Source organism: Thrips palmi, unplaced genomic scaffold (genome assembly GCF_012932325.1).
Source record: "Thrips palmi isolate BJ-2018 unplaced genomic scaffold, TpBJ-2018v1 HiC_scaffold_10, whole genome shotgun sequence".
NCBI classification, from domain to species: Eukaryota; Metazoa; Arthropoda; class Insecta; order Thysanoptera; family Thripidae; genus Thrips; species Thrips palmi.
The window spans coordinates 16455578-16473414 of NW_023144621.1; the positions used below are offsets into that span (position 1 = coordinate 16455578).

General features: G+C 57.8%; 1 protein-coding gene across 14 annotated transcripts in view; it reads left to right on the top strand.

The window, feature by feature from the left end:
- The window catches only part of LOC117650213 (dystonin), a 130173-nt gene that overhangs the window by 35968 nt on the left and 76368 nt on the right, over window positions 1-17837 (top strand). For 12 of the 14 annotated variants that reach the window (XM_034393533.1, XM_034393596.1, XM_034393640.1 and 9 more), the window contains one exon: window positions 12279-12340. In XM_034393533.1, the coding sequence (XP_034249424.1) occupies window positions 12279-12340 (62 nt within the window). Of the gene's footprint in view, window positions 1-11755; window positions 11889-12278; window positions 12341-17837 lie in introns of those variants that run through there. The other 2 variants (XM_034393621.1, XM_034393651.1) reach the window with 1 other exon arrangement.

Here is a 17837-nt window from a genome sequence, read left to right on the forward strand (position 1 = left end):
AAAAGTATATTTTAGTTTTGAGTCATTCTTTCATATTTTACAAGAGTTTTGATTTATTGCATTTTTTTTCCTTTCCAAATTTGGTTTTGTACAAATTTTGATGTTTCATTTCAACTTTCCCTGTTTTTAAAATTATTACACATCGATTCATTAGCATTTAATGAAGCCCTAGTTTCATGCTTGACGTGGAAATGCTCCAAATAACTCTTCCAACCCCCCCCCCCTCCTTTTTTCTGGCGGTTTGTTTGTATTTGTCTAAAACTGTTTTCGAGTGAGTGGTGTGTGGGTTGGTGCGCTAATTAGCCCAGTGTCGCGCTCTGGTGCACTGGTGTGGTGACGACCGCGGATTGGGGACGTTGGGGATCGCAGTGACTGGCATGCCGGTGTATGGCCCGTGTGGCCGGACTCAGTGTGAGTGAGCACTTGCCCTGCGGACCGATTCCGAGAGTCGTCGCTCTGTCTCCCTCGCACCTACACCGGACGCCCCGTGGGTGCGACTGAGACAGAGCGACGGTGTGCTGCTCGGTGCTCGGTGCCCAGTGAAGCTCGACCGGGCCGCCACACCCTTGCCATGCGTGGCTTGGCTCTGCTCGGCCCTGCTCGGCGCGCCCCGGCAGCAGATGCAGGTGGATAACCACCTCTTTCTCTTCTGCGTTTCATCTGTCATTCATCAATTTTTTCATTTAATTAATTATTATTTTGCTAGTGTACCTGTTTGTTATTGCCGGCCGGGTCCGTCCGATCGAGTGCGCAAAGGTGGAGCGTTTTCTAATCCAAGAGTTGATTGTGTTCGGAGTATCTGAAAGCTCTAGTACTCGCATTATCAGATAGCCAAGGGGGGACTGTGCGCGCGGGGCGACGCGACGTTTCGCTTCGATTACACGCAGGCTATTTCGGGACGGCGCTTTTGCAATTTCTCATGACAGCACTATACGCGTAGTGGAGTGGCGTTGTTGTAGTACTGTACTTACGCCTCTTCATGCACTGGCAGTTCCAGAGAAAGGGGGAGGGGGGGAGAAAAAGGGGGCGGGGCATCGCCCTGCATCGCCCGGCGTCGCCCTTGCAGCTTATCAAAACGACGAACACGGAGGCAAGTGGTGAGGCACTTCCCTTGCATTCAGCGAGCGATGCACAATGTAAATTAGAAACAAGTACCTTCTATGTAAAGAAAAAAACGTAAGTTCGGGACCGTCAGTAAATCGAGTAGTACTGTACTTGAACCCCGTCGTGACCCACCCACTGGCGCCATGCTTTGACATGGGCCCGTGACGAAACGCCCCCACTCCGCTAAATTCGTCACGTGCTTTACCACTACTGTATTTGTGTGCTCTCAAACACGCCCCCCTCTTTTTTCTCATCCTTGACGTCACCCTGCGCCTCCTTAAGCTCAATTACCTTTCCAGTTTTTTTGTGGCTTTATGAAGCCTGGCGATTTACGGGCCGGCCCTTGCTAATGGTAATTTATCGTCCGAGATACTTCGCCGGTCACGCCTATTTAGACATTCTATGTGCGATTCTAAGTGGCGCAGTGGGTAGGCTGCCTGTGTGTGTGTGTGTGTGTCTGTGTTTGCCCGCACAGTGTTGTCCGTTTTGCACTCGCCAGACACAAGGCGGGACAAGGCGCTAGATGGTGTGTGTGTCCTAACAACATTGACTAACTGACTAAGACTTGCCCATCGCCACGTCGGCCACGTCCGCCAAGGCGGCCAAGCACGCCAACGAGCACGCCAAGCAGCCAGCATGGCGTGGCTGACTCGTTGTCTTGTTAGTGCCGCGCCAGGCCTTTTCTCGCAGTGTACTTTCCTGCACGTTGTGTGTTTTTTTTTCCTCGTTGCGTTGGCTCACCGCGATCGCGGAGTACCCAGTGTACCCCCTCAGCCCCCTCCAGCCAGCCCTCCTCCAGTCCAACCCGACTGACCGGCAGGGATGACCAAACGGCTGTAGGCGGCGGAATGTCCAGAGAAATGAACGAAATGTGGAGACGGCTTGGGAATGGGAATAATGAAAACGGGAGCCTTTTCTTTTTGACAGTGTAGCCACTTGTCGCCGCGGGCCGCGGGAAGGGCGCCTCGAAGGGCGCCTGGTGGCGGCGGGCGCCATGCCGGGCGCGCTGGGCGTTTGGAGGCGTGCGCACTTTCTTTCTTGCACACGCCATGGCGGCCATGGCGCGCCGATGCACCGGGGCTGCCTCTCAGTGGGCCAGAAGACCGGCGGAGGTAGTGGGCCCACGAGGCGGAGGCGGCCAAAATCCCGGACGCGTTTCGAGCTGCAGAGTCGCTGAACGGACTCGAACCGAACGTGTGACTCCACCAATGGATTGCTCTCCGAACGAGGAATCCATTGGTGAGGTCACGCGTTCGGTTTGAGTCCTGTTTAGCGACACTGGAGCTCAAAACGCGTCTAGAATTTCGGCCGCCTTGGCCCACTGGCCCTCTGTAAGGTTCTCTAGGTCCCCCTAGGCCCCTCTGGGCTGTCGAGGCCCCGCGAGGGGCGTGTCCGGGATTCGCTCTGGCAGCGCCGCCGAGCCGAGCAGTTGTCGCTCTGTCTCTCTCGCACGGGGCGCCCCGTGTCGGAGTGAGAGAGAGAGAGAGAGAGAGCGAGACGGTGCGTGGCGGGTGGGCGATCGGAAACCGGGCCACGCTGTTATGCAGGTCGAAAATGTGCGTGAAAGTGGCTTAGGCCTTACAGTGCGGGGCCGGCGTGCATTGTTGTTACAAAGTATAGCCCTCCAAGCTTTGGCTTTACCTCTAATTCGTCCTGTCTCTCTCTCTCGCAGGCGCTTGCACGTGGACGGTTATTTCAGTGCGACGTTTGGCTGTGTGTGTGTGTGTGTGTCTGTGTGCGTGTCTGTGTGTGTGTCTGTGTGCGTGTGTCTGTGTGTGTGTGTCTGTGTGCGTTTGTCTGTGTGTGTGTGTCTGTGTGCGTGTGTCGGTCTCTGAGAAGGGCTGTGCCGGGCTGTGCCGTGCTGGGCTGTGCACGATTGGGGACTCTTCCCGGTCCGCTGCAGCGGCTGCAGCCTCTCTCCCTCTCTCCTTCCCCCTCTCTCTCCCTCTCCCTTTCCTTGCCTTGCACCGCTGCCTGTGGAGACGTGCGCGCACCGCAGCGTCGCGACACTGCGAGAAAGAGAGAGAGAGAGACAGCCAGGAGAAGCTGTGACCACGCTGTGACACTGCAGAGAGAGTGAGTGATAGAGAGGGAGAGCGGATTCGGGAAACCCACTCAAATAACCGCGCTGCCACCGCAAGGAAGACAAGGAACGGGGATGGGCCTGGCTGCTGGCTGGCTGGCTGCCTGGCTGGCTGGCTGCCTGGCTGGCTGCCGGGATGGCTGGGTGACGATTTCCAGGCGCAGTGTCCCTTCTGCCTCTCGGCGACACTGCTAGAAATGTGCTTCACAACCCACCTCACTAGAAACTCTTTCTGCTTTGAATCAGAAAGGTCATTCAACGCATCGTCTCTCTCGCACGCGTGCGACACGCCCCGTGAGTGCGAGAGAGACGGAGCGACACTGACAGGTGCCGCAACAGGTGGATGCGCTTGCCACGGCGTTGCCAGCCTGGTGTAAAGTTAGTAGTGCGGGCCACTGTAAGTGGGTCACGCACAGTGTGCTGGCGCCGCTCGCTGTGCCGCAACACTCGTGTGACTTTAGGCGCTGTTTGTCCAGGCGGCCCCCCCTTGGCCGGTTTGATCCGATCCAGCCCTCTTTTCTCTCGGAAACGTTCCGGCACACTTTCTTATCTGACTGCACTGGGATATTGGCGGACCCGCCGATCCACCGACGGGGCCGTTTTCGCCAATGAGCCCCGCCGAGCCCCGCCGAGCCCCGCGCACGTCACGGAAGCGAACTGTCGGCAACCCTAAGAATAGAATGGACAGCGACTCAATGTACTTGGCCGTGCTCGCGTACCCGCCCGCCGCGGGGGACGGCGCCTCACACATCCTGGGCGAGCCGTCTCCGGGGCCCTTCGGCGCCTAATGGGGCCCTTCGGCCCGGGCGCCTTCGCACAGTGGGCCGGAAGACCGGTGGAGGCGGCCAAAACTCAAGACGCGTTTTGAGCTCCAGAGTCGCTTAATGGAACTCGAACTGAACCTATGGATTGCTCGCTCCGAACGAGCGGAATCCATTGGTGGGGCCACACGTTCGGTTCGAGTCCCATTTAGCGACTCTGGAGCTCAAAACGCGTCTAGAGCTGTTTTGACCGCCGCCACCCGGTCTTCCGGCCCAGTGCTTGGGGGCCCTCGACCTTTGGAGCAGTTTTCGCCGTGGACTATATCGGCCGCATTCAGTTCACGACTCGTGCCGGTGGGCCTGGCTGGGCGCGCTGTCTCTCTCGCACTCGCGTCCCGCCAGAACGAGAGAGAGAGCCAGAGCGGCGGTAGCCCTGCCGCGACTTCGGAAGGAACTATCGGAAGCATCATGCATCTCTGGGATCGTGGAGCGAAAGACAGGGCGAACCCGGTACAGTGGGGGGGCTAGCGCTCTTTGTCGTGGGCTGGGGTCAGGCCTGGAGGAGACTCCCGATAAAGAGGAAAAGGGGGGGGGCGATATTGCACAAGGATCGCCTCAGGATATTTATCAAATGATTCGAAAGGTCGTTGAAAGGTCTATTTATATCGTGTACACTGGGAAACATTTTCCGGTCCCGAGACTAAATTTTCAGTTGACGAATCCGGCCAGGGCAGCCCCCTGTGCCGGCCCTTCTATTTCGAGAGCCCTTCCCGAATCGAAAGGTTGGGCCGTTCTGGTGCTGGCCGACGTGGCCGACGACGCGCTGTCGCGACACCCCTTGTCCTTTCCTGCGCGGAAAAGCAAAGAGAAGAAAACGGAATAGTCCCACGAGGCGAGGTTTTCTCGTTTTTGCTCCGCCTCACAGTGGGCCAGAAGCAAGAAGATGGATGGAGGCGACCGAAATTTGACTCGAACCGAACGTGTGACCGCCACCAATAGGTTGCTCTCCGAACGAGGAATCCATTGGTGGGGTCACACGGTAGGTTCGAGTGCCATTTAGCGACTCTGGAGCTCAAAACGCGTCTCGAATTTTGGCCGCCTCCGCCGGTCTCCTGGCATTGATCCCGCCATTGATCATCACGGCAGTGTAGCGGAATGGACCGACTCGTCGACGCGCTGTCATTAACATTCCCGGGGCAAGTTCGCCGGGCGCTAAATAATTTTGAGAAATAGACCGATTAACATTTTGCCGGCATCGGCGGCGGCGTCTTAACGTTAACAGCCCCGAAAAGTAATTGCAGGCCGCCGCGAAACTCGGACGGTCTCTCTGATTGGCCTGGAGCGACCGCTTAAAAAAAAAAACTTTTTTTCCTTTATTTGCGTGTTTTACTGCTGCATGCCTGGAGAGACGATGCTAGATGGAGATAGAACCTGTTGAGTCTTTATTGTGGCGGAGCTCGTTGGCTGCGCGAGCTGCTAGTGTGATAATTTAAAGTGGACCGTCTTGCTGTTGCTGTTGTTGTTCACGTTCGCGGCTCAAGGTAGAGGTCACGGGCAATAATTTGTCGTAAAATTGTTCTCTGCTTGGGCCGGGCTGTTGCCCATGCGATTTCTGTAGCAAAGAAGCAAGTTTTTCTTTCAAGTGGGGAAGGGGAAAGTGCTGGTAGTCGTGTACGTACTTTGCCAAAAAAAAAAAAAACTTTGGATTATTGTACGGCAGAACTGACGGTGTGGTGCGATCGTAACGCACCGGTGTGACGCAACGCGCGACAGTCGTGACATGCTCCTTGCAGTCCGTGCGTACAAACACTCACACGCACAAGGGTCTGTGTGTGTGTGTGCAGTCGTCCTGTTTTGTGTTGGCAGTGCTTGTACCGCCGGAACATGCGGGCACTCTCAGAAAACTCGCGCCCTGTCGCGCAGTTTTACGCAGTTAGTACAGGACTTTTAGTAGTTGACTTCCTTTCCTGCGTTTTATTTCCGTTTCCGACGGGAAGTCGACTTTGTTTTGGTTTTTGTGGCTTACCTGCATTGAGGACGCGTCGTCGGGCAGATCAGTCGAAAAATGTTGGTTAGTTTCCCGCGCACGGTTTGCTGCGCTGTGAGTCGAGTCGGTTGGCCGCTCGGCCTGGACGAAGTGGTCAGTCAGCCTTGGGGCAGTGTCGGTCCGTTTGTGTGCCTGTCTGTCTGTCTGTCTGTCTGTCTGTCTGTCTGTCTTGGGGCAGCTGCAGGTGCGTGAGGTGTGAGGCGGTTCCCGCGCCTTTCCGAGGCCTTGGTCCCTTTCCGGCCCTCGAAGCCGTAAAGTGTGGGCCCCCCTGGAGCGTCCCCCAAAATGCCTACTTCATCGCGGCACAGCGCGGCCAGTGGACTGGAAAGATGGATTTGGAAGGAGCAAAAAAGCAATGTGGTGCCGAGTCCGCAGTGGATTTGCCAGGAGACCGATGGAGGTGGCCAAAATTCGCTAAATAGGACTCGAACCGAACGTGTGACCCCACCAATGGATTCCTCGTTCGGAGAGAGATCCATTGGTGGGGTCACACGTTCGGTTCGAGCCCCATTTAGCGACTCTGGAGCTCAAAAGGCGTCCGGGAATTTGGCAAATCCACTGTGGACTCGGGTGAACATGATTTTGCTCGGGCGATGTAGTTGCGTCTGCACGTGTCACTTCCCCCGTCGGGTCTCGGCTCGCGAGACTTCCCTTCCCACGCCGTCTCGGCCCTCTCGGACAATCGGCCCGGCAGATAGACGAGGATAGCGGCACGGAGAGGGAGATAGAGCGGCGTAGGTGGGAACATGATTTGGGGAGAACGCGGCGCGTGGTCTTCTTTCCTATTTGTCTGGCAAGAAGAGTTGCTTCGGAGCCGGGTACAGCGCAAAGCTCGCTCTCCAGGAATGGTAGTAGCGGCGGTTTTTCTGTCCTGGCTTCGTATGTTTCTGGTCGGCTTGCGCGGAAACGGAGAGCTTTGGTGGAAAGAAGGGAAACGAAAGGGGACTCTATAAATATCGCTGTCAACGTGGCGTCGACTCGGTGCATCGGGCGGTGCACTGCCACGCTGCCAAACGTCGTCGCAGTGAGGGTTCAAAGAGGTGGAGGCGGCCAAAACTCTAGACGCGTTTTGAGTTCCAGAGTCGCCGAATGGGACTTAAACCGAACGTGTGACCCCACCAACGGATTGCTCTCCGAACGAGGAATCCGTTGGTGGGGTCACACTTCCGGTTTGAGTCCTGTTTAGTTGGAAGGGCTTTTCCTCACTCGCGCGACTGTACCGAGCACGGCCTTCTGGACGCACCGCCCGCTAACTGCCCTGGACCGTTCTCCATTGCGGTGCCGACTGCTGCGCGGCGAATCCATTGGCGCCGCCACTGCTAGAGCAGAGCCGCCAGCACACTGATTCGCTCTGTCTCTCTCGCACCTCTACGGGACGCTCCACGAGTGCGAGAGAGACAGCTCGACTCTCGGAATCGGTCTGCAGGGCCTGCAGGCTGGCTCACTGCCCCACAGAGCAGCGCCGCGACGCCCAGCTGCTAGCCTCATTGTCTTTCAACAACTCGCTTAAACCGTTTCGTTATTCTGCACTCTGTTTTCTCGACTCTTTTTTCCCGTTTGGAAAGCACGCCGCGCCGGCCGCCCGCGACGCGTGTCGTGTCAGCGCGGCCGAGCTGACGGCGAGCTGACGCGGCCGAGCTGACAGCTGTCAATTTGTCCCGCACGCACCGCGCTGCCCGGTTGGCAGGCTTGGCAGGTCAGTTCGACCACGCCGGCGGCCATTTGAAAGTCATAAGGTCTGTCGCGAGGGCTTTTCCCACAGTCTGCACTCCTCGCTCTGTCTCTCTCGCACCTCCAGGGGACGCCCCATGAGTGCGAGAGAGACAGAGCGACGAAAGGGACTCTCGGCATCAGCCTGCAGTCTGACGCGATCCTGGCGGGCCGTCGGGGACTCCGAGGACGAGCAGGGCTGTGGACGGAGGGACGGATAAATCATGTCGGCGATACGCTGCCTCGGCGTCCGTGAGCGAGAAATGCTGCACTGTAAATTGTGGCCGCGGCCCGCGAGGTGTGGCCAGTGTAGGCCCCGCGTCGCCCCGCGTGGGCAGATCGTGTCGATGCCTCCACAAAGTATTGGTTTTCGCCGCGGCGTCGTGGGCCGCGGCCGGGAACACCGCCGCCAGGGAGGGGTCACAGTCGGGGTCGGAGGTCATTGGTCATGGCCGAGATGCACAGTGGATTTGCAGGCGGTCAAATTCCCGGACGCGTTTTGAGCTTATTACATGGGACTCGAACCGAACGTGTGACCCCACCAATGGATTGCTCTCCGAACGAGGAATCCATTGGTGGGGTCACACGTTCTGTTCGAGTCCTGTTTAGCGACTCTGGAGCTCGCCTCGCGTCTAGAGTTTTGGCCGCCTCCACCGGTCTTCTGGCAAATCCACAGTGTGACGGCGTCTCACTTGGTCACTGCCACGTGGTCGCCTCGGTCGTTGCTTCGCCGCGTCCAGTGCCTTGGCGTGCGGGGCGTGGAGTGCCCCTCGAGGAGGTGGCCCTCGTTGTCCACTTGCCAGCAGACTCATTCCAACAGTCTCGCCCTGCCTCTCTCTCGCCAGTGCGGGTCGCCCCGTGGGTGCGAGAGAGACGGGGCGGCGAGCACGTGGTGGCCGCGCCGCGACGCCGCGCTTCCCAGAACGCCCCGAACGCCCAGAAGGGCGCGACGCAGTCGCCCTGTCTCTCTCGCACCCCTGCGGCCTGCGGGACGCCCCGCGGGACGCACCGCGAGTGCGAGAGAGACAGAGCGACGGGCGTGGCGCTCCACTTGCAGACTCATCGTTGACGTAAGAAGAATAATAAAAAGACAGTGTAGTGTTCTCCAGCGCTCCTGCACGCATCCGGTGGCAGTGCCACTCCAGGGCCCCGCGGCCCCCGCGAAGACCCGAGGGCCCCGGAAGGGCACCGCCCAAGCTCTGTCTCTTTCTAGAGACCAGGTGAAAATAGGAAAGTCTCGCAAAGAAAATGCCTATAAGACTGTGTAGAACATTTGCCTGAGCTTATGTCGAGATGTTCATTTTGAAGTTTGTGGCGAGTGCGATGTGCCGAGCCGAACGGCGTGCGGAGGAGGGACTGTTTCTCGGCCGAGCCGGCCGGGTCGGGCCGGGCTGATCTAGCTGGACCGAGCCGCCGCGGTCGCGGTTTGAATGTCAAGGCGACGCGCCGCGCCTCGTTGGCCGGCGTCGCTCCGTCTCTCTCGCACCCTTACGGGCCGCTGGCTGAGTGCGAGAGAGACGGAGCGAGCGACGAATGCGCTGTGTTCGGAATCAGCCTGCTCAGTCCCTTCGAAATTTGGGCACGCGTGCCGTACTGACCATTCATTCATTCATTCATTCATTCATTCATTCATTCATTCATTCATTCATTCATTCATTCATTCATTCATTCATTCATTCATTCATTCATTCATTCATTCGCGGGCAGCCAATGAGGGCTCGCCAAGGGCGCGGTAATGGCAGGGTATCGGGCGCCGAGCGAGCGAGAGTTGATGATCGCGGTCTCGAGCGAGTGGACGGCGGGCGTTCTCAAGGGCTCCGCGCCGCCACGGCTCCGCGCTGCTCCGGGGAGGCGGGGCGGGGCGGGGCGGGTGGCTCGCAAAAGTGAAACCACGTGAAAAGAGCTGCAGTACCATTCAAGAGTTTCTCAATGGGCCGGGGGCGTGTGTGTATGTGTGTATGTGTGTGTAAAGGGGTGGGGGAAGGTTCACCATCATGTAAACTCCCGCATTTCTCACTTGATCTGATTTCCGAATGGATCCGCTGGCCAACAATGTGCCTCTCTGTGAAGGGCCCGGGGCACAGTGGGCGGGCCAGGAGACCGGTGGGGACTCGAACAGAACGTGTGACCCCACCAATAGATTCCTCGTTTGGAGAGCAATCCATTGGTGGGGTCACACGTTCGGTTCGAGTCCTGTTTAGCGCCTCTGGAGCTCAACGCGTGAAGGATTTTGTCCGCCTCCACCGGTCCGCTGGCCCACTGTGCGGGGGTGGCTGTGGATGCGCGGTGCAGGGCGCAGCGTGCACCCCGATCGCCGTGTCGCGAGCGACCAGGCCGACCGGGATCACGACACCGCTTGTCGCTGGCCGGCCGGCCGATTGTCTGTCTCACTCGCACCCGCACCAATGGGGAGCACGCGCGTGGCTGCGTGACTGTGATCGCATCGCCGGGAAAGTCCCGCGCGGCCAGACGAGCGTAGCGTCACGCGCCGCACCGCGGTGTCGGCACGCCCGTGCCCCGCACGCCCGTGCCCCGCGCGCCCACGCCGAAACGCAGCACGCTGCACTCCACTGTGGACTTGTCAGAAAACCCCGGACGCGTTGTGATCTCCAGAGTCGCTAAATGGGACTCGAACCGAACGTGTGACCCCACCAATGGATTGCTCTCCGATCGAGGAATCCATTGGTGGGGTCACACGGTCGGTTCGAGCCCCGTTTAGCGACTCTGGAGCTCAAAACGCGTCTTTGGCGGCGGGAAGACTCTCGTCGGAATGAGTCTGCCGCTGCGGCCGCGCCTCGGTTCGAACCGCCGCGCTTTTACCGCGTCGCCACGATGCATATCTGCGTTCCCATCTGGATTTACTGCGCGATTGCATTGTGCGGCCGCCCCGCCCCGCCCCGCCCCGCCCCGCCCCCAGCGGGCTGCTAATCGCCCTGGGCGGCGCAGGCGGCGCGCCGCGGCGGGAAGTTGGTCCGGCGAGCCGGCAAGTTGGCTGCACTTGTTCTGCCGCACTGCGCGCTGCCCGGCCCTGCCAACCTGCCGGCGGCTATCTCCCTGCCCCTCTCGCACTCGCGGGGCGCCCCACAGGGGTGCGAGGGAGACAGACAGCGCCGTCCCAATGACGCGATCTGGTTACAGTGCCCCCGCGAGGTGCGCGTCGGGCCGCGCTCCGCTCGCGTGACGAGACGACTGTCCGATTTTCGAACATCGGACGCGAGGCTGGGCCAGGCTGGGCGCGGCGCGGCGCCCTTCAGTGTGTCTCGCCTCGTCCGCCAGGGGCGCCAGGGGCGTGGCGGTCGCGTGCGCGCGAGTGCAGTGTAGCGAACGTGTGTGTGTGTTTTGGTTCGGCCCGCCGGCGTCATTGACGTGGAATAAATTATTGAACGTTTTATTTTTTGTCGGTTTCGAACGCGGTCCCCGCTGCACCGCGACGGCCTTGACTCCGTTTTCCCTGACCTTGTCTCTCCGTCCGTCTCCGTCTGGCCTGGGAAATCGGGCAGCTGCCGCCTGGCTGCCGCGCGGCGCGGGTGACGTCGCCGTCGGCTTATCACTCAGTCACCCAGCCGACGTTCGGCCGGGTGCTCTCCGAACGAGCGGGGCCACACGGTCGGTTCGAGTCCCGCTTAGCGACTCTGGAGCTCAAAACGCGTCTAGAGTTTTGGCCGCCGTCGCCTGTATTCCGGCCCACAGTGTGGTGCCCCACCGCGGGCCGTTCGAATAGGACCGCCAGCGGGCAGGGCGTCGTCGGCGTGGTCTCGCGGCCCCGCGGCCCCGCGCTCCGCTTTGGTAAACAGATGAAGTCACCCTCCGGGCCGGCGCTGGCCGTCCAGGCCCCGGTCCAGCCCCGGGCGACGCGCCTCCTTAGCATAAACTAGCGCGGTGGCGTGATCGGCCGAGGACGGCGATGTCCGTCGGATAGCGGCCGAAGCCTCGCAGTGCAGTGCCGCGGCTAGCAGTGTGGCGGACAACACCCACGCGACGACCGCCATGTCCGCGGCGCGCGCCCGGCGAGCCGGCACCGGAGACGCGCACCTCCACGGCCTCCACGACGGCGACCTGGACGCCCGGCCCGGCGGCGCGCCGTTCCCGCTCGCGCTGTTCGCCGTGCTGGTCTGCTTGATGACGGTCGTGATCCTGTGGCTGTTTCGCCTCGCCCTCCGCAGTCGCTGGACCGCCTGGCTCAGTGAGTGCTTGTCTGTAGCCCCGCCAATGGATTGCTCTCCGAACGAGGAATCCGTTGGTGGGGTCACACGTTCGGTTCGAGTCCCATTTAGCGACGCTGGAGCTCAAAACGCGTCTAGAGTTTTGGGCGCCTCCACCGGTCTTCTGGCCCACTGTGCGGCTCTAGATACGCCACTGGAAGCGCCTCCAAGTCGGACTCACTCCTTCTCAAGGGAAACTGACGAGACGAATCCTATGGCTTTGCAGTGTGCACGCATTTTAGTGTTGTGTGCTCTGCGTGTGTGTGTGTGTGCAACCAACCACCTTCTCCCAACTTGTCCCCGACGCGCGTCTAGAAACTGAACGGCCGTATGTACTTTGGGTGTTTATTTTTGCCTCTCTGTTGTTGCAGACGAGCGGGACGCGATCCAGAAGAAGACCTTCACGAAATGGGTCAACAAGCACCTGAAAAAGGTAAGACGCCGCCACTGCGGCACTGCTGCGTCATCGAGTGTGTGTGAGTGTGTGTGTGAGCAGGTCACACTTCCGACCGGTTCTGATTATTGCTACCTTGCCCGCGCACAGCGCACAGTAGGCGTGGTATGAGTGTGCGTGTGCTATGCCGTGGCGCGTTTTAGGACCGGGTCCGAGTTAATGATTAAGCAGCTCCTGTGCGGTCTCTTCTCACTGTGTGTGTGTGTGTGTGTGTGTGTATGTGTAATGAGCCGCGTAGTCACGTTCTGTCCTTCCTCGCCCACCCTAGTCAAATGCCTCCGGCCCGAGGCACGTTGGGAGGGAATGTGAGATGCTGTGCGACTGCTGTTCGCGTCAAATGCGGCCACTTCTACTTTGGCCCCGGCACTCCTAAAAACCTATCGCCGGCCGGTCGGTCGAGCGATTCCGAAAGACTGTGTCTGTCTCTCTTGCACCTGAACGGGCCGCCCCGTGAGTGCGAGAGAGACAGAAGAGGGCCCCGCGTCGCGCAGGGACCAGCAAGTGCGATTCCTTCGTCGTCAGTGTGACGACAGTCGTGCGGTGACGCGTTGCGTTGTGCGTTCCGCGGGCTGAGAGTCTCGCTCTGTCTCTCTCGCACTGATGGGGCTCCCCGTGTGGGCGTGAGAGAGACAGAGCGAGACTCTCGGAATGAGTCTGCAGGCCGTAGGGTAGCGTTGCCGAGTTGGGACGCCGCCCGTGCGTCGCTCCGCTGCTCTCGAGTTGGGTCAAGCTCGTCAGGCATGATTGGGCTGGCTGGTGTCTTCATTGATGTCTGCCGGCTCCTGGCTCGACTGTGTCCCCCTGTCTCTCTCGCACTCATGGGGCTCTCCGTAAGGGTGCGAGAGAGACAGAGCGATGAATCGACTCGCCGTCTTTGGAGAGGAAGCCACGGAAGGGAAAAAGGGTGGGGGAGGGGTCAGTTTGGCCAATAAGGATCTAGAGCCATCCAAGCATGGGGTTCTCCATGCCGACTCGAGCGCGGCAGCGGGCACACTCGAAAACTCTCCATGGCCCTGGCGACGACGCACTCTTCACTGTTGCGAGACGAACGTAGATTTTTTACAACAGGTCAATCGGCGCGGCAATTTGGTTTGTAATCTTTACAAATAATAAATCCTCGTAAAATACGCAATTTGCATCTCATGCTGACATTGTCATGTCTTCTCGCAACTGTCTACTCATGTTGTACGGATATTCGTAATGCTACGATGTCTTAATGTCTACTGCCGAAAGATTCTCCGTCTCTCTGCACTGGCACTAGAGAACAGTGACTAGGCGACTTCTGCTCCAGTGTTTAAGACGCGAAACTTGGTTTCTTCATGAAGTATTTTTAAGAATGTTGCCTGTTATTTGTACCAGACTGCACTGTTTTTTTACAAGAAATTGTAAATTGACCTGTTCATCATTAAAACTCCTCAAATTCAGGTGAATTTTTTCATGATGTAAAAGCAGTCTGAAAAGTGCTTTTCGGCCGTTGTTTCCTTCTATATGGAAGAAAAATGCCTGACGACCAAAATTTGAGGATAAGTTGTAATTAGAATATTAGTTTGCAAAAAAAAGATGGAGATCAGATGTTTTTGAAATTTACGGCAGCGGGACATTCGAAAAATCTCAAAATACCCGAACAGTGTTAGTTTCGGGCCCGTGTCGCCACCAATCGATTGCCGATTCGATTTCTCGAACGAGCTCCAGATTTTATCCTGCCGGCGACCAAGGACACGGTGTCTTTGTGGAAACGGCGCGGCCAGAGATGCGTTTTGCCTGTTTGTCTCAGGCCGGTCTGACTTGACGAAATTAGGCGAAAACACCGAACCGGTCGCTCGTAAAATGGCGGCAACTTTGCATCCTTCATCGCCTTGATCTACGTCTGTCTGTCTGTCTGTCTGTCTGTCCGTCCGTCTTCCGTCGCTGAGCGGCATTGTCCTGCTAAGGGCGCCTCCAGGACGCGGTCGTCACGGCCGTGCGGCCGCTCCGAAGAGTGTCCTCCTCTCTGTCTCTCTCGCACCCTCACGGCGCCGGGGCACGCCCCACGAGTGCGAGAGAGACAGAGCGACGAGGCGACCCGCCGTTCTGCAGCCCGGCTCCAGCTCGGCCCTTGGCCCTGCAGACGGGCAGGCGGACACGGTTGAGGAGACGCGGGGCGGGGCGGGGCGGGGCGGGGCGGGGCGGGGCGGGGCGGGGCGGGGAGTCGTGTGCAGCAGCGGAGTCGAGCAAAGTGCCGCATCGCTGTGTGGAAAAGTTAGAGACGGCCGAAAAGTAATAGAGGAAATGAAAGCATTGCAAGTGTATTGGTTGCAAGCTACAATGGCTGCTATGCTCCAACAGGACCTCCGTCCTCTCCTGCCTCTGCCTGACGCTTAAAACCTTACCAAGTATTTTGAGCATACGTACGTACAAACTAATTTACTTTGTTATACGAAGAAATAGTTCGTAAATTACGAAGTACTATTTTCTTTGTAAGCTTATGTATGCTCAAAATACTTTTGTTATGACAAACTCCTTTCTTTGTAAGGCCTGAAATAGTTTGTAAGGTTTTCTCAGTGCTGACAGTGTGCAAAGTCCGGAGCCACCCATCGAGTGTTGGTTTAGTGTCTGCCGTGTCCTTGGGCCTATTCCTGCAGTGTGCAATTGATCGCACTTGTGGCACCCGTACGCGATGATGAGGGGGTGCGTTCGAGTCCAGGAAGTAGCAGCCCGTCTCTCTCACGACTCAGATGCACTCCGCCGTGTTCCTAGTCTTTTTCTGTGCAATTTTTTTCCTCTTTCTCTCTCACTCCCTCGGTTTGCCAAAGGAGAATCGCAGATAATGGCGCCGCACTCAACTGCAGCCAAAGTGCAGGGAGGGCCGAGGGAGGCGCAGTGACGGCGGACTCAAAGACTCCTTTAGTAACCGAAACTCCTTCCGAAATTCCGAGAAAACGTGTGTAAACGCTAGAAACTGACGTGTTTTTCTTCTTCTGTTGCAGGTAACGTTGTCTCGGCGTCGGCCGGTATCGGTAAGCTTGCATTTGCGGAGCGGCTTCTGTTTTTTGTCCGCGATACGCCGACTCGCGGTTCTGTTTGCCGAGCGGAGCCCTTTTGCATGGAAACTAGTGTACTTAACGGAGCATCCCACCTTTTTTCAGGCCTTCGTCTGTTATCCAGTGTAGGTGCGTCTTGCAGCGGTGCTCTCCACTGATAATACGCCATTTCCATGTCGTTTGCAGCGTTTTTTTGATTCGTTTTTTTTTCTTCGTCTGTCTGTCTGTCTGTCTGTCTTCCACAGTGGATACCGCGCCGCGATTTGGCCCGATCCATTCCCTCGTTAGATGCGCTCCAGATGCGTGTGTCCGATGCGCCGCCCTCTGCAGATGCATCCAGCGTGGGCTGCGACCTAATAAATGGCTTTCGTGTGGACCCTATCAATCAGAGAGAGGGAGAGAGAGGGAGAGAGAGGGAGAGAGTGAAAGGGAAGAGCGAGAGAGACGGAGAATGGCTGCGGAGGAAAGCTCGCGCCTCGCGTGGGCCGGGCAGGGCCGGGCAGGGCAGGCCGCCGGTCGGTTCCCTTCAAGATCCATCGGGCGATTCCGAAGCGAAGGTGGCGCTATATCTGCCGCCCAATTCTCCGTCTCTCTCGCACTCGCGGGGCGGCCCGTAGGGCCGTGCGGGTGCGAGAGAGACGGAGCGATGCTGTTAATTGAACTCGCGCCGCGTGCCCTCGTGCGTGGCACGGGCACCCGGGGTGTCCGAGCAAACAGAAGGAACGGGAGAGAAGAGAGAGACACAGAGGGAAAGAAAGAGCCACCGGACCAATATTGACCAAGTAGCCCGACTGTGCGACGCGCCTCCTGCGTTGTTGGGTACACTGCCCCAAAACAACACCAAGTCAGATGGCTCGGCGGTGTTTGACTCTACTCAGGAGTGCCTGGAATTGGAAGTCCAGGCACTCTCTTTAGTCCCGCGGGTGTGACTTCCGGGGCTCCAAGCCGTTGCTCAAGTTTGAACTTCGAAATGCTTACCTAAATTTCATCGACATGTCCGAATGCTTGTCGACGTGGCGGACTACTCCTGAAATCCGGCCTTTCGCAGAGTGTGCCAGTGGGGCTCCAGCCTACAGGGTCGCTGCTTGTCGCCGCATGTGCCCTGCCCTGCCCGGCCCTGCCCTGTCCCCGCCGTGCGTGGCGGCGTGGCCGGAGTGCAAGCATTCGTGTTGTTTTCGCTCGTGAGCTTGCCGGGCGTGACGGTCTGGACGTGACGGTCTGGCTGACGCAAGGGGACGCGACGCTTGGGGACGGACAGAGTGACACAGTCACCGCTGCCAATGAGGAAAGGTGTCTCTCAGTGGATTTACCAGAAGGCCGGTGGAGGCGGCCAAAAGTCTAGACGCCTTTTGAGCAGGCTCGGAGTGGCCCCCAAAAGGCCCCGGCGGATAAGACCGTAAAAGGCCCCCGATCATCATTGTTTTTACCCTTCATGACCAACTTTTTTAATGCCTTTTAATGCAACTAGATTGGACACAGTGGCCGCCTAAGGTCAGCAAAACCTGCAAATTTCCGAGATTCGACCACTTTTTGACCCACTTTGGTCCCAAAATCGTTGCGGTCAAAGGCAAAATCGTTGTGGTCAACGTCTTCCCGATACAGGGCATGAAAGAGTAGGGTCTTAAGAATACTAGGACGTCGAGGGAGGCCTTTTACGGCAACTAGATTGGACACAGTGGCCACCCAAAGTCAGCAAAATCAGCAAATTTCCGAGATTCGACCACTTTTTGACCAACTTTGGTCCCAAAATCGTTGCGGTCAAAGGCAAAATCGTTGTGGTCAACGTCTTCCCGATACAGGGCATGAAAGAGTGGGGTCTTAAGAATACTAGGACGTCGAGGGAGGCCTTCTACGGCAAATAGATTGGACACAGTGGCCACCCAAAGTCAGCAAAATCAGCAAATTTCCGAGATTCGACTACTTTTTGACCAACTTTGGTCCCAAAATCGTTGCGGTCAAAGGCAAAATCGTTGTGGTCAACGTCTTCCGGATACAGGGCATGAAAGAGCAGGGTCTTAAGAATACTTGGGCGTCGAGGGAGGCCTTCTACGGCAAATAGATTGGACACAGTGGCCACCCAAAGTCAGCAAAATCAGCAAATTTCCGAGATTCGACCACTTTTTGACCAACTTTGGTCCCAAAATCGTTGCGGTCAAAGGCAAAATCGTTGTGGTCAACGTCTTCCCGATACAGGGCATGAAAGAGCAGGGTCTTAAGAATACTTGGGCGTCGAGGAAGGCCGTTGGCCGCAACTAGATCGGACGCAGTGGCCGCTCAAATTCAGCGAAAACGGCTACTTTCGGAGATTCAATCACTTTTTGACCAACTTTGTGACGTTACTGGTCCCAAACCCGAAGAACCCGGCAGATTTTTCTGCCTGTCTGCCCTGGCCAGTCCGGGCCTGGTTTTGAGTTCCAGAGTTGCTGAATGGGACTCGGAACCGAACGTGTGACCCC